Genomic DNA, 16,258 nt, shown 5'->3' with positions numbered 1-16,258 from the left:
AGACTCAAGTTTTTGAAGTCCACATTTTAAGAACTTGACTCACATTTACGGGACTTTGAGCTTAAAAAACTTCAGAGTCTTTTAAGTCTTGAGTCTAGTCCTTTTTCGAGTCTTATCAAGTCCTTTAGTCACAACTCAAGCTTTAGAAAAGACTCCAGCCATCGTATCTTCTATTGTCTTTTTGAACTTTAAACGTGCCTCAAAAAGACATTGAGTCCCAACAATCGAAAAATAGACGGTATGAGGGTGTTTTTTTAAGGGTTTTTTTACTGAGTGAGTGCGTTTGTATACATGTATATTTTCTTAGCAAGCAGGAATGCACTTAAGATACAGGGTAAAATGCCTTGGTTTGTAATAGATTGAGGAAATCGGATAAACAGACAGAATTTAAAACCAAATAATGTACTGATTGATACAGTACACTCAAGTATCCCTAGAAGTACATTATAGTTCTAAAAGTTGTAATCATAACTCAGTTGTTCATAAAGCCTTATGTGTAAACAAAACACTCAAGTCTTTATAAAGGACTCGAGTTCTCTATAGAAAACTCGAGTCTCTACTCTATAGAAGACTCAAACCCCGACACGTTGAAAATAACTCAAGCTTCGATTAAATGACTCAAGCCTAAAAAACTAAGTCGAGTCTTATAAATAAACACTCAATAGACTTGAGTTTTTACCAACACTAGCAAAGATAGGTAAATGAAGCGATTGGTCCATGAAAAACATCCTCGCAACACTCGCACATCTCTGATAGAAACGCAGCCAAAGGCGTTTTCTGATCTCTCCCTGTTTCCAGCTGAGAACTCCACCCCACCGTTGCTCGACGCGTCACTCAGCTCAGAATCGGACTTCTTCATCTGCCAGACACGCACCTGCATACAGCCGTCTCACTACTTCAGGGCCAGCACTTCTCAGGTACAACCCACTTCTCAGGTACCATCAGCCAAATAAGTGGTCTATCAATTTTCGAACAAGCTGTACTGTTGACAGACTATACGTCTATTGGCATTATTGTTTTGTGACATGCAAACGATTATCAACTTTAGGGTGGTAGACCACATATTTGGCTGGTGGTACAACCCACTTCTCAGCTACAGGCCCTTTACTATATTGTTTTTAGGGTTCCGTAGCCAATTGGGAACCCTTATAGTTTCGCTGTCAGTGTGTCCGCGGCTAAGCTCAGAGACCGTTAGTACTAGAAAAATGTAATTTGGCTTGGATATATGTACATGTCAGTTACGCCGACAAAGTATTAAAATAAAAAAAATATAAAATAAATGTAGGGTACTTCCGATAGATTTACAGTGGGGATGTTTTTTTTCTCGTTATAGCATTAGAAAAAAGGTAAGCGATCTTGATGTGTTTTTTTATTGAAAAACACTTTTTGAAAATAACTCACAGCAAATATGTAACAATTAGCAAGGGCATATTCAAGGATTGCGTGGTCAAACCCGATAAGGCGAAATGGACTGCTGAAAAAACCTACATAGAGTGTTGTGTAGGTAGACACAGAACATTTCTTCTATCAAACTGTACTACTTTTGTCCCCTCGCTGACGGGACAGGATAACAACAACAAATAGTCGATCCACCCAATTGGTTGAGCAACTAAACAAGCCAATCGCACGCAAGATTGTAACTACTTTTCAATTAACACTTTTCCCGCAGGACGCCGCACAGGATTCCAACACATGCTACTACGGCGCCAAAACTTGCCCCTCCAAAGTAGCTCGGGCGAAAAAGCAAGAGACTCCAAAACACTGTCACGACAAAGAGCCAAGCGTCGAGGCTCAGTTACTGGGCGACCAGTGCTGCAAAAAGGACAATCAAGTGGAAACAACTATAGTGGTTCACGAGCATAAGGGCTGCTGCAAAGAGGACGGCAGCTCCGGCTCCCAGGACGTCCAGGTCAGAGAGAACAGCCCGCAGATCACGTGCTGTCACAGCGCGAAGGCCATGCCGGCTGAAAGCCAGGAGCAAATCGTCTGAGCTTACTGGCGGGCCAAGTCATACGGCTTTATTGTCTTGGGATCTCTTCAGAACGGGCGCTAGAGGCCGAATATTTGAGCGTTTTAACCGTCCGGTTAAATGTCATTACCATCCCACGGTTGTTAGCACGACAGAGGGATAAGTCGCAAGAATTTTGAATGCGCTAGATTTTGCATCGGTATTGTCTTTAGTTCTATATTTTTCAATAATTCTTGTCGAAACGGTAATGACAAAAAACGCCGCAAAATGCTGTATATTTACCTTAGAGGCAAAGAGATAAATAACCCTCCTTTTTCGCAGTTGGGTAATTAGCGATAATGTGGAATGTTACTGCACTGTTCTGCCGTCAGAATGCAGTACTAGCACAAGCCGTATACAGTTTTTTGAATGTCTTAACCTTCTGAGTCCTGACATTTTTTTAAAAACAGTGTTTAAGACCTGGACGTGGTTGACCTGCTTTATTATTTTGGATATTATTTCAAAATTCTTAGAATTCTTTATTCAATTTTGTGAATTAAATTAGTAACGACCGCGGTAGTCTAAAGTATTGTGTTCTTTATTCAATGAACAGTTTGTACTTTATAAAGCACATTCGGCCGTTATTCTCAGTGTTAATTGGTCCTTTATAAAATACGCGAGGACTCGGGAGGATAAATGTCCGTAGGATGCCATAATATTCTATTATTTCATTTTTTTTTTGGAAATATAGCTCTAACGTTACTAATATATATTGCCATGATCATGATCCGTCATGGCGACAAATTATAAAAAGAACTGACGTTGTCATGGCGGTTTGTTTACGGTTGGTGCTGGTGTCGCCCCCTGCGCAGACCTTTGCGTAATATTCCCAATTGTGCTGGTGTAATCCGTATATTATTATTTTAATCTTTGGATAGGATTTACTATCATTCAGTACAAATGGAAAATCGTCGACATGTATCGATTCTTTATCAGTCCGTATCCGTTGGTGATTGCGGCTTTCAAGTTTCGCACTCATCGCCCGCTCTGTAGAGGCTGAGACGTATTAGACATCGACATCTATGTATAGACTGCATGTTTTTTTACATCAAAACGACGCACAAAATTTGTTCACAGCGCGGATTTGTGAACCGTTTCCCTATAGTTTGTTGACGTCCGTGACAGCGGTTGATGATGGATGCGCCGCGGGTTTTGTTCCAAACAGCCAGTCTAGTGCCGTAAGGTGCCATCAGCCAAATGTGGTATACCACCCTCAAGTTGATAATCGTTTGCATGTCATAAAACCATAATGCCAATAGACGTGTCTGTCGACTAGAAAGTTCAACTTTAGCGACATAATTGACAAGATTTCATTTTTTTAACACCTGTAAATTACTACAGGAATCGAAAGAGTTTTGCCTCCTGAACATGGGAAAATATTTATTATAATTGATTTCTCCATATTTAAAAAAATACAAAAAAATTTAAAAAATATGGCTGAATTTTCCAACACTACGACAGAATAGATATGTTTCCTTTGCCTTTTTCACCAGAAAAAGGAGCCGTCATAATTTTGACAACGTCTCTATGCAACGTCTACGTCAGATTTACGTGATCTTTTTTTTAAGAGACTAGACAAAAGTAATGGATCTATTGTGTCGTAGTTTTGGAGTTATGCCCTTTGAGAATAAGCACATCTTAAAAAAAATGTAATAAATTAATTATTAGTTGTAGCGAAATTTTAAAATAATCAGCGTTTTTCTCTTTCCAAACAGAATACAGAGAACGAATCAAATTATAGTCTTAGAAATATGAAATCTTGTCAATTATTCATTTGATAGGAACGTGTTTAAAAATTGATAGACCACTTACCTATTTGGCTGACGGTACATAGATGTCAACGGTATTAGTTCACGCAATAAATATATTTTTGTATCGCTAGGTGCTATGTTTGTTTGTATATGACGGTTTGTATTAGATATTAGATTTTGACTGATCTTTGCAGCATGACACTGTATTTTTGTATATATTTGTACGTTTATTTGGGTCAATCGTTTCAAAAAAAAAGCAAATGCATGTTTTGCTCAAACTATTCCATCAGCATATATTAACTGTTTAAATGAATTATGAAGCTAACGTAACCTGACGACGTGTGCAAATGTAGTCAATAATTCCTGTATTTTACAAAATAAACCTTACATATATGGAGTTTACAGGATGCCTATCGCAAAGTTTTTGAAAATTTGATGGCTTTAGAGAAAATTGTTAGGAATGTCTTGTCGCATCAGGTGAAGCCTGCCAAGTGTATGCAAATATATAAAAAACAAGGCAAATGAAGATAAGAAGGCAAAGGAAGCCGTGGTGGCCTAGTGGTTTGACCTATCGCCTCTCAAACAGAGGATCGTGGGTTCAGGCCCCGGCTCGCACCTCTGAGTTTTTCGAAATTCATGTGAGGAATTACATTTGAAATTTACCACGAGCTTTGCGGTGAAGGAAAACATCGTGAGGAAACCTGCACAAACCTGCGAAGCAATTCAATGGTGCCTGTGAAGTTCCCGATGGGCCCGCGGTGGAACTATGGCCCAAGCCCTCTTGTTCTGAGAGGAGGCCTGTGCCCAGCAGTGGGACGTATGTATATAGGCTGGGATGGATGGAAGTTATGGATCGAGAACCGAAAACTTCTTGAACCCCTCCCTTTATGAATTCAGCAGATAAATGAGTTTGTGAAATTATGCATTTGCGAAACGTAACTTAGTGAAATAATTAGATCCTGTTATTTTGACTAGAAAAATATTTTTAATTAAGTTTGACGAATTTAGGTGGATTTTCTAATTAATTTAGTGAATTGAATACTTTAGATAATATAATATTTTTACTAGATGCCAAGAAGCGATTTTCCCATAATTTTTTTATAGAAATAGCGAGCTATGACGTCACTTATTTATCAACTCGGGTGCTTAGCTTTTTATTTATTTCATAACAATTAAAAATCTTCAAAGATGATTTGGTTTTCAGCCGAAATTTAAATTTAGTTATTATTATGCTCAATGCTATCAACTATCATATTTATCTCAGACTCAGAGTTATGGTTTGTGGTCGAAAAAGATGTAACATATCAATTCCATAGTATTATAATTTTAATTGGGGTATGTACGAAAAATTATTAATAATTTAAGAAAAATTGTCAATACTGTCGGTCCGCTTTTGGAACGGGAAAATACATAAAGTTTAAAAATAATAATGATCGAAATACAATAATGATCATTTGATAAATATATTTTTTCTGTAATTAGACGATTTTTTTGTTGAATGTTATGTAGGACTGGTTTAGGTTAGGCAAAGCTAAATCCTGTAGACATGTCCGAGAAAACTACATTATACCAAATATAAATTACGTATTTTTTACATTAGTAAAGACTCAAAAGTTAAGTCATTTGATACGTACCAGTTCGGTCTATAATAAATTGATCAGATAACTACGTGTTGGTTGTAATAAACTAAAACTTTAGACAACGAATGAAGGAATTGTTATTTTGTTGAATATAATGTTATAATATTGTTGAACTCTCGCGATTGCGATGTTCTGTAACTATTACCACTTGTGGGTAATTTAAATAATATTTTAGGGCGTATTATGATATAACAACATGTTATAACCGTATTAATCCCGTGAGTTTATTTCTTGAGTTAATCGAAATGTAGCGACTTCTGACGCCATCTAGTGAGCAAATAAAGAAACCCCAAATCCTACATGGCGCTATCGAAGATTCTCAACTCGGGTGCATATACATATACAGGGTGGCTCATTTAGATCGGTCAGTATGGGACATATGAAGATCTTAGGAACCATGTGATCGATTTTAGTAATAAGAAAATTGCATTCAAACATAAAAAAAAACTTGTTCGGGAATCGAACCAGGTAGTTTTGAAAAAAAAAAGTTACATAATTCTTTCTATTTGGATATCGATAGTGTAGGTCAAGCAATAAATGTTACTGAGAAACACGATATCTAGAATAAAGAAAATGCATTGTTTTAAAATGTATGAATGCAGTTTTTCTTGTTATTAAAATCGATGACAGGTTCCTAAGAACAGATCTTTGTATGTCTTATAGTTTCAGATTTTCCCATACTGACCGATCTAAATGGGCCATCCTGTATACAACTTTCAACGCTCTTCCTTCGGACTTCGGTCCCCAGGCATAACACCTGCCTGGAGAGAAATCTCTCTACTGTACTCTCACACAAACATATCATTATTCCAAATGTTGTTATATCTAACAAGCCCGAGCTATTTAGCCCTGAAAGTGGTAGTAATTATCCAAATAATATATTAAATGTTGACGACTGTACATTGTATAAAGCTATAGATTGTATGTGTTAGTAGGGAAGTGCCTTCGTTTTAGGCTGTTTTTTTTTTTTTCCCCGTTTATTTACAGGGGCAGATCCAGCTATATAGCCAGGAGGGGTAGTGTTGTGAAAAATGGTAATTTCGAGGCTTAAAGACTCGAACCCTGAAGTCTCTCGAGGCTTGCATCCATACGCATAAAATAAGCCAATTCAATGAGGGCTATCGCGTATGAATTCGCCACTAGAGGCGCTAGTGTGGCGTGAGGTCTCCGAAATGTCAAATCTCATAGTTTTTGGATGAGCTACGCGGGTTTATTTATAATTAGAATATTTTTGTGAATATTTTGCAATATCTGAAATTAATTATGGCAAATATGCGTTCCGGGGCAATGAATGTCTGTGTTTTGAGACAGTTTTGTCTTTAGGAAACCTTTGTCCTCCCTTTTTTCCGAACAAAACGGGGACTATGCAACACTGTGGCATGCTCGATATTTTTATGGTACGGTTTTAAGGTGTATTAAATATGATTTTAATCTAAACTTTGTTTTCACACCCGTAATAACAGACTCTGAAAGCCACACTTAAAAACCTCACGCAACAGTGCGCCATCTAGTGAGACAAAAAACGATAGCCCTCATTCTCAAATATAGTCGTGTCTTTAAGCCTCGAAATAAGCATTATCCACAACTCTAGGAGGGGGTCGTAACCCCCAGGATGACCCGGCCTTGTTTATCCATGGTATTGTAAATCCGTTTGCACCAAACTCTTGCCAAATAATTCGGTTTCGTGCAGCAACCGCTAACCTAAAGAGGGGCGTTTAAAGTTTTACGCCAATTTCTGTCTGTGGCATCGTGGCTCTCTATAAGACGGAGCGATTACGATGCGTTTTTTTACAAAGCGTCTTGCCTGAAACCACCGTTTTTAGGCCCTTATCACACTTGCGATTTGCGGGCGAGTTGAAAGCGAGGCGAGCGCGTAACGAATTCACCGCGAGCGCGTACGAATTCGCTGCATACTCGCGGGGAATCAGCATGGCGTCCCAGCTCTAGTAGCAGCGGAACTTTAACTATAATAGTAATAATGGCCAGTTAAAGTTACCAGTGACGTCACGCCGTGCAACACTCACGTCACCGGCCCCCGCTCCCGAGCTTGGAAGCGCTTCATCCATCCTTGTAATTTTTTGTTTGATTGGCAAAAAAATACGATTCCAATATTTTCTCATAATTTCAACCCTTTTCAGGCGTAGTGCATACAGCACCACATAAAATGTATACAAATATTCGACCTTGCTAAAGTTGCAATAAGGTACAAATTCAATTGAAGTTGTTAAAAATATTTGTCTTATTTAAATTAATCCCTCATAGCTAAACAATATAAAACTATGATTCATTTTGTAGTAGCGTGTCTAAATTAGCGGGGCCTGGAAAAGGGTTAACTAACCGACGAACTGAATATGTAGATTTCGTGGGTCACTATTTAGTGGCCCGGATAATACCGACCCTGTTTTTCGTGTACACGCCCATAGAAGCTCGTGTCAGTTTCTATGGGCTTGTTCTCGAACTAGAGGGTCGGTATTTCCATGTCGGTATTATCCGGGCCGTTAAAGTGTCGCCCGTTTTTTTTTTTATTTATTTATTCAGGAAACCAACCAGCCTTAATTAACAACAATTGTACACTGAACTAAAATGTTACATGGCGAATAATAGGTTACCACAGTAGATACGTAATAATAGTAACTAGAACATTCGTTTACGACAATATAGATACAGTAGGTATGGATTCACAAGAAACAGAGAAACATACGAGTCTCAATCAGTAATATCTATGAGTGAAGCAAATATGATCCAGGAAACAACCATATTTCGCCAAAACGTACATAATTGCCCTCGATAGGTTGTACTGGGAGTCCGCTCGCCATTTTATATTTTTTTACTAAGTTAATGTGCTCTGTGATGCGTAAAAAATTTGATGTGCAACGTGCCAAATATTGTTATATACATAGCTGTAGTGCCTTGTATTGTTTTTATAGTTACATATTATTTCATAGACTATGGGATAAGTTTTTCATTAAATATTTAATTGGTGTTTCTGCGTTTAATTTCGTTATCCTTTAATTCGTGTATACAGTCTGCATTAATATCTGCCACAGGCCACAGCGGTGCGTTCAAAAATATCTGGTACGTCCTACAGTCTACGAAATAGAGTCGTATCTGATATTTATGCACGCTTTATTGCCAGATATTGGTGCTGATGACTGTACAGTCTAACAAATTTAATCATGACTTAGAGGCTGTTTCACCATCCATTGATATGTGTTAACTGTTAACTGACGGTTAACTGTGATGCCGTCTCTATTTGTTTTGTTCGGATAGACGGAGACGGCATCACATTTAACCGTCAGTTAACAGTAATCAATGGATGGTGAAACAGCCCCTAAACATCGGTATCAACGTCCGAATTTCGTGGCACTCGGTAAGGGTAGCAAAATAAATAAATACATTCGAATATTCGAACAATAACGTTTTTTTTTGTTTTTATACTCAATTATATTGCGGTAAACTGTACATATACTAAAAGAGATTTGTATTCGAATTCGAAAAATAATACACACTAAATTTCCCAATGAATGCCTATTGAACTGTCATGCAAAATAATCTGTAAAGTCAAATAATAGTTAAACGAAACATCAGTCAGTGTGGAAAGGTCTTTAAGACATTTAAAATGGATAATATTCTTGCAGACGTCAAAGATTGACTGTACATTAATTCTTATTACCTTGGTAGAATGGTGTGTACTGTGTAGATTTTGTGTACCACAAACGCTCAACCATATACTATTGAATGAATTTGTCGTATGAAGGATTTCGCTAAAATAATTCAGGTAGGTTGCAGGGTGCGACAAATGAAGTACTTAATTAAACATACTAGATCACCTTTATTAACACATAGTTAATGAACGACAATTAAATACATTATAAACTTAAACTATAGCAAATAGGCCACCCAAAACTGGTTACCACTGGAGAAAACTGGTTTTCACTGTATCGGAAAAACGATTTTTGGGTACAATTAGATATCCTAACAAGTTGTACTGCATTCATAAAGAGACGTTGACTAACAAGAAACGTCGCCTTACAAGAAGCAGCGTCGCTTTACAAAGAACGTCTTCTTACAAAACGTCGTTTTAGGGATTAGCCATAACTAACGACGCGGAATCGGCTTTAGCAGATCAAAAAAACGCTTTATGTCCGAGCAATAAGCGTGAAAAAGACGTTTTTGCATCGGTAAATGTCGTTTTGTGTCGGCCGAGCCGAGCAACGTCGTTTTTGCGCTTATTGTGTGGAAATAAAACGTTTTTTGATCGGCTAAAGCCGTTGCTTTACAAAAATATTTCTTAACAACACCGTACAAGTCTTACAAGAAACGTCGCCTTACAATAAAAAACGTCGCTTTACAAGAAGTAACGTCGCCTTAAGGTCTCTATACATTACACCGTATGATACCACGAACGTAATAGGAATGTGTCAGACGGAGTGTCAAACGCATCCGGACACGCGACGGCGACTGTTGGTTACAGAACGTGCTAGTGGGCATAGCCTCATGCTTTTCAACACAAAGAATATAATTTTACTTGCCACGTTGCTATTACGGTCATGGTATGATACGGTGTAATGTGTATAGACCTTTACAAGAAGCAACGTCGCTTCACAAGAAGAAACGTCGCCTTACAATAAAAAACGTCGCTTTACAAGAAGAAACGTCGCCGCGACGTCTCCATCTGGTGCCGCCGGCCGGCTATGATCCACTCAAAGTCTCCGGTCTTGGAAGCGAAGGTGCCCTGCTGTAGGGAGATCAGCTTCAGAGTAAACCGCGGGCCTAACTCGCACAGACGCGCGCGCTTGCCGTCTTTCGTGAACTCATACCTACAAATCAAAAGACGCACTTCAAATTAGATTGTACAACAAGAGCATAAAACGAGCCGTTTTACCCGAGACGTTCATATAGCCACCCGAGCCGGTACGGCGAGAGTGGATACATGGGCGGATCCACCGTTGTGGGCACGTTGGGCATGCCCACAACCCTAATAGATTGGTGACGATACATTTTTACGGTCTATTGAGATCTGATGATAAAAAAGGAACCAATAATTAAATTCAAAAGTCGTTGCATGAGTCATGATTGTCCATGAGTGCGTTCGTACTCCGACTCGCACTTAGCCGATTTTCTGGTGGCTGTGACCACAACCTTTTTTGAGGCCTGGGTCTCCGCCCGAGTGGATAGACACGTCTAGGGGAAAATGGGTTTAATGCTAGAGTTTTACACACCGCTTTTCACTTTGATTCGATCGGAGTTGGAACGACTAAGGAACTGTTTGTTTTATAAAATACCAGCTTTTGCCCGCGGCTTCGCCCGCGTGGAATTCGGTTCTCGCGCGCTGTTCCCTCGAAAACTGTCACTAAACTGTGCATTTTTCCAGGATAAAAAGTAGCCTACCCCTTTCGAACCCAGCCAAGTATGAAAAGAATTACGACAGTGGACTTTATGTACAATCCATGTCAAGTTCAAAATTCAAATGCAAGAGATGTCAAATTCAAATGTAATTAACCCGCACGATCGTAACGGCTGGCCCACTCTCTGGCCCATAAACTATCTCTATGCCAAAAATCACGTCGATCCGTCGCTCCGTTTCGACGTGAAAGACGGACAAACATACAAACACAAACACTTTCGCATTTATAATATTAGTATGGATGCGTTGATTACTAAAGTTGAATAATTTTCCTAGCCCTAAATTAATACATAAAACATGAAGCTGGCGTGTTAGGGTACCTGTGGTGCCGGAAGAATATGTAGTCGCGCTGATTGTGGAAGGTGACGGCGCGCCGGCCGCGGAACTGCGGCTCGTAGTGGAACAGCGCGCCCAGCATGCGGCCCACCGTCAGACCGAGACGCGTGCCGAAGTTGTTCAGGAGGACCTGCGCACACGTTTGTTACAGCAGGACGCACGACTTCCCAACCGAGGGTCAACCTTCTAGGCAGTGCCAGATTTATATTTTTTCACACCTCTCTTTCAGAAGAGTAACTTTTCCTTGACGAGAGGGAGCAAAGTGCAACTTTTCTGTTAGGCTTTTCTAAGTGTTTTATTGCAGTTGATAATTGTAAAGCCACGCTATTTTTTATGCTGGTTGTTCTTTAATGATATTTAGATATATATTTTTCAAGTTTCTTAATGCTTGGTGTGAAAAGTTGTATGAGCCACTCGGGAGCAAAATTATTTTCATCTTGGGCGTTAACACTTGAATCCCTCATTAGCTCAGGACGAATCTACGCTCAGGATTCTATTGTAGAATCCTTCGCTAAATTCTGGATTCAATGTACGCCCTCGCCGAAAATACATCATTTTGTTCCCTTGTGACACAAATAACTATTTATGACTTTAGGCCACTTTATTTCCGCCGCCCCATGTAGGTACCTTTCTAAAATAATAATTTTTCGTCCAGTAAACTATTCGATCTGGTAGTTACAATTGAAATTCCTGGATTTTACAAAATTCCCGTAGGAAATCCTAAAATTTGTATCGTAATCTTCATTGAGGTTTTGTGTTAAGAACAACTATCCCGTGGGAATATTGAAATAAAAGTAGCCTATGTGTTATATCAGTCATCCAGCTATCTACATACCAAATTTCATGACTGTAAGCCCAGCAGGGCTACTACGAAACTCGAAGGTATCGTACCGTCCAAGTGTCAGAGGGACCGCACGACACGAACTTCCAGTTTCGTAGTAGCCCTGCAGCGTAATCTGGAGCGCGGCAATGAATAGGTAAAGAGCTTTACAGACTGCAATGCAGGATAATGAATAGATTTCTTTTTCCCTGAATGGCAACACTGGCATAAATAATAGATCGCTCGTTTTTGGCAAAATGTACACACCAATATCATATTTTCTCAAGTTTTTCGCGATTCCAAGGTAAAGAATAGAATTGCTTTAAAATTCCAGAGAAATAATGCGTTGTTTGGGAGAAACGTGTCAAAATGGTGTTGTAGAGCGCCATCCTGCTCTGTCACGTTGTTTCCTGTTCTGGCGGTTCACTTTTATATTATAGATAACGAGCTTGTGGGTCGCCTGATGGGAAGCAACCTCCGGCCATGGACACCTGCCAATGTGAGGGGTATCACAGGTGCGTTGCGAGCCCTTAAATTCTGCCGCCCTGTCTTGTCAGGGCGGCGTCATAGGTACGATTGTATTTCTAAAACAAAATCTAGGTAGGTAGTAAGTAGCGTAGATAAATTAACTATTCCAAACCTACGAGCACATAAGCCTAGAGACGTAATACAAGGCGACCCGACTCGGTCAACTAGTCAGTCTAATCTATCTAACGTACCTCCGGCCTGTGATTAGTAATTTCCTTGTAATCCTTCCGCAGCTCCGGTGTTATCTTGCAGCTGGACAGTCTGAAGTGGGCGGTGGGGCCATCCGGCAGGTGGATCAGCAGGAACCCGTTGGGCTGCTTCTGGTTCTCGTTGACAATGATCACGTCTGTCACTTGCTCGCGTACGGCAGACTGCACTATGCGTTTTACCGATGACCTGGAAGATAAGATTTTATTTTACACTAAAATTGGCTTTGACCATGATCATGCCTGGTGGTAAGTGAAGATCTAGATTCTAGACTAATATCGAGCACTTGCTTATAAAGGCTCATTCACCCTAGATTTTAAGATGGCCAGATTGTAGGGATCAGAGAAGACAGAAGCTGGCAGAGCATTCCACTTCTTAGCTGTCCTGATAGTAAAATACGAGCGAAAACATGTGTATAGTTGTCCGGATCACTGTATTAATGCTTATACCTAAAAGGTGATTAAAGGTGAACACTTAACGTCAGGTGAACCGCATGCCCTTTGGTTGACTTTCATATAGGTAACAGTCAATCAACTTTTTCTTGTACCTTGTTACCATGGTTACGTCTGCTGGACAATTCTTAAGAACCACGAGTTTCTATGTTTTCTGTGGTTAAAAATCATTGAGCGTACATTTTTGTCATAATTACTAGCCCATAATTTTATGGACTATCTCCTAAGCACATTAGTAGCATATATTATAAGTTTCTTGTTGGACAACAGGACAGAATAACAAACGAGAAAAAAATGTTTGACCCATAAATAATGATGGTTTAAAAAATTCGCAACCGCACTGGCACACTCTCTTGCTATCATGCTTCATGTTGTCTATGTGTTTGTAATAGTTTTCGGTTTATTTCAAAATAGCAGAGCCATGAGCTATTATATTTCAGCCGTCCAACAAGGTCCCTCACACCTCACAGAACCAGTAGTTTAAATTTTATCCCAATATTAATAGTTTTAATTTAATCAGTTCGCTTTGCAGCAGATGTTAAAATTTATGCCAATTTTAGACAAGCTTTCATACTCTTCATTGAAAAATCAACTTTTTGATATGTATTGTAAGCAATGCCTAAAGTGATAAACTGTAATGCCCATAACACCACCACCATGATACCATGAACCATTGTGCAATAGTGGCCTGAGTGTAAACTCAAGGTATAAATTTGCTTTTGGCAATAATAAGTATCAAGGTGAGCTTTGCTGGGAGTTATTTGCTAAGATTCAAAAACACGAGATTTCCCAAAGATAACATAACAAAACGAAGAAATTAAAATAAAATTCTGAAACATATTACTGATCAAACAGATGCAAAATTCAAATCTATTACTAGCAAGACATTTATATCTACGGCTTTACGAGTATTTAATGATTATACCAAGGACGGGGATGATTGGTTAGAATTCCATGCATAAGCAATCCTTTACTAGAGCAGTTTCGTGAAAAATAGTGCTAGCAATAGAATGAACATGTATATATATTGATATAAATAAATATGTTGATAATTACCCCTGCAAGCCAGCATGCATGGGCAGTACTCGAATAGTCCATAAGCAAATTAAGCAATTGCTTAGGGCATCACATCTTGGGGGGCACCATACAGTACCAAAAAAAAAATCGCTAGCATATAAAAGGTAACGCTGTTTGAAAATCTGAGCATTTTAAATTGATTAGAGCGTTGATCTTCGGGGTCTTAACCCTTCTAAATATATATGTTACATTTTTTTAAACATCCATACTAGGTTACTTATGGGGGGGAGGGGTACACAGGCATGGATTGCTTAGGGCATGAAATAGTCTTAATCTAGCACTGTGCATTGGTAAAATAGATAATCAATAAACATTTCATATACTCCATACCTCTGTCTATACCGTGATATAGAATTGGGAATGATCCTCATGAGCTCGCGTCCGAATATCCGGGTCTTGTTGTGCGGGTTGTCCGAGTATGTAATAAGGACTTTGGGCTCGTAAGAATTCTGGTAGTAAGACGATAGCTCGTCCAGCTCCATGTCTTTTTGTGCCTGAAAATGGAGAGAAAATGGAGTTTAAAAAAAATGCAACTCATAGTTATTTGAACAGATAATGGAGAACACCCAATAATATTATAAATGTGAAAGTTTGTATGCATGGGTGCTAAAATGGCATGACGGTTTTGGATGGGATACTTTACATGTAATAGGCTACTTTTTATCCTGATATTCCAACAGGATTGGGATAATGTCTCAATATATAAAACACTGGATTCAAATACATGAAATTTGGCGCAGCTGTTCTATATGCAATGATAATGAAAATCGCTATGTAGTTTTTAGGAATTCTCATGATACTTTAATAGTCTTGGAATATTGATTCAACAGTTAGATTTATTTATTTATTTGGGAAACAAACAGCATATGACACAGTTGAATATAAATTAATTTAGATGATACATAAGCCAAAACAGTTTCCACTTTTAAAAATGTAACATTAGTAATACTTTTTTATTGGTTATTTGTTATTATCATTATTATTATTACCCTCAATGGCGGCCTTAAGGCCTTGGGCCAATGTCAGTTGCGACGACAGGGTTGCTTATTTTATATTTTACTGTTTTTCTATGTTAGAGTCATTGTCATAGTATTGTGTGTTATGTCGTGTTTATTAATTTTATGGAATCAATTTAATTTAATTAATGTATTCAGTGTATCTATTTAAATGGATAACGCATGAATAGCTGCGGGTATAAATAAATGCTGTTTATAGAATCCTAACCTCTTCCTGTTCCTCCGCATCAGCTGTCGCCAGCATCGTCTCATCTTTCTCTCGCAGCGACTCCAAAGTGTGCGGAACCTGCTTCGGAACATCGTCGCCTTCTTGCTTCTTCTCTAGTTTACGCCTAAAACAGTACTCAAGTCAGCTCGTGGTAATTTCAAGAAGTAAACATAGCACGTGTTTGATGCACTTACTTCTTTTTGTCCTTTCCGCGCGCCATTTTAACTGGTTACGGAAATAAACTAATCGTTAGTTAGATTTTTACAGTTCCTGCTGCTATTAAATTTATATATTCTATTCAATTATGTTTGGTAAAATAATAAATTGCATGCGACGCAAACACGACCGCTCAACTCGTGAGCTGGAATTTGACAGTGACACTGACAGTTATTTTTTTTTACAATGACATCCCTGAGCACGTTCACAACGCTTGTTATCATGAGAATCCAATCGATCGTAATCGATTATTCAGGTGTTCATTTTCTGGATAACAATATTATCTATTGATTCGATACAGTCGAGTTCATAAACTTGTGCGCCAAATTTTTATCAAAAATATCTGAACATGACTATTGTTAACGGCGTGGAAGCGTGTTCAGATTATTTTTAATAAAATTTTTGCTCACAAGGTTATGAACTCGACTGCACGTTAACCTTTTTCGTTATTTAGTTTAATTAAAGCAAAATTATTAACGGTTAATAATGTACCATTACGAATGAAAATTAATTTCCGGCACAGAATGGACTTTGTTCTTAGAATTTTATTTATCTCTTTTAGGGATAGATTATCAATTCGTGGCGAATGGTA

The 16,258-nt window shown here is 38.6% G+C and overlaps 2 protein-coding genes across 2 annotated transcripts in view; one reads left to right on the top strand and one right to left on the bottom strand.

Moving 5' to 3' along the window:
* LOC141432090 (uncharacterized) overlaps window positions 1–8,382 on the top strand; it is a 29,769-nt gene extending 21,387 nt beyond the window's left edge. The window contains exons 7-8 of the mRNA XM_074093531.1: window positions 799–917; window positions 1,670–8,382. Of these exons, the coding sequence (XP_073949632.1) occupies window positions 799–917; window positions 1,670–1,990 (440 nt within the window). The 3' untranslated portion in view covers window positions 1,991–8,382. The remainder of the gene's footprint in view (window positions 1–798; window positions 918–1,669) is intronic.
* An 829-nt stretch (window positions 8,383–9,211) lies between these two features.
* Window positions 9,212–15,815, bottom strand: LOC141431862 (probable ribosome production factor 1). Its single transcript, XM_074093177.1, has 6 exons — window positions 15,645–15,815; window positions 15,451–15,574; window positions 14,557–14,720; window positions 12,682–12,886; window positions 11,127–11,272; window positions 9,212–10,219 (listed from the first exon to the last, which is right to left on the bottom strand). Exons 1-6 carry the CDS (start codon window positions 15,668–15,670, stop codon window positions 10,042–10,044), a joined length of 843 nt encoding a protein of 280 aa, XP_073949278.1. The 5' UTR covers window positions 15,671–15,815; the 3' UTR covers window positions 9,212–10,041.
* Between the last annotated feature and the right edge of the window lie 443 nt (window positions 15,816–16,258).

The sequence above is a fragment of the Choristoneura fumiferana genome, chromosome Z, assembly GCF_025370935.1.
Source record: "Choristoneura fumiferana chromosome Z, NRCan_CFum_1, whole genome shotgun sequence".
Lineage (NCBI taxonomy): Eukaryota > Metazoa > Arthropoda > Insecta > Lepidoptera > Tortricidae > Choristoneura > Choristoneura fumiferana.
Note: the sequence above shows the minus strand (reverse complement) of the source record. Positions and strands in the feature narration are given on the sequence as shown.

Coding starts and splice junctions, on each gene's coding strand:
- LOC141431862 (XM_074093177.1), bottom strand. CDS start 15,670: ATGGCGCGCGGAAAGGACAAAAAGAA. Junction 15,575..15,644: donor CGCGGAAAGGACAAAAAGAA/GTAAGTGCATCA, acceptor GTACTGTTTTAG/GCGTAAACTAGAGAAGAAGC. Junction 10,220..11,126: donor ATATTCTTCCGGCACCACAG/GTACCCTAACAC, acceptor TTTGATTTGTAG/GTATGAGTTCACGAAAGACG.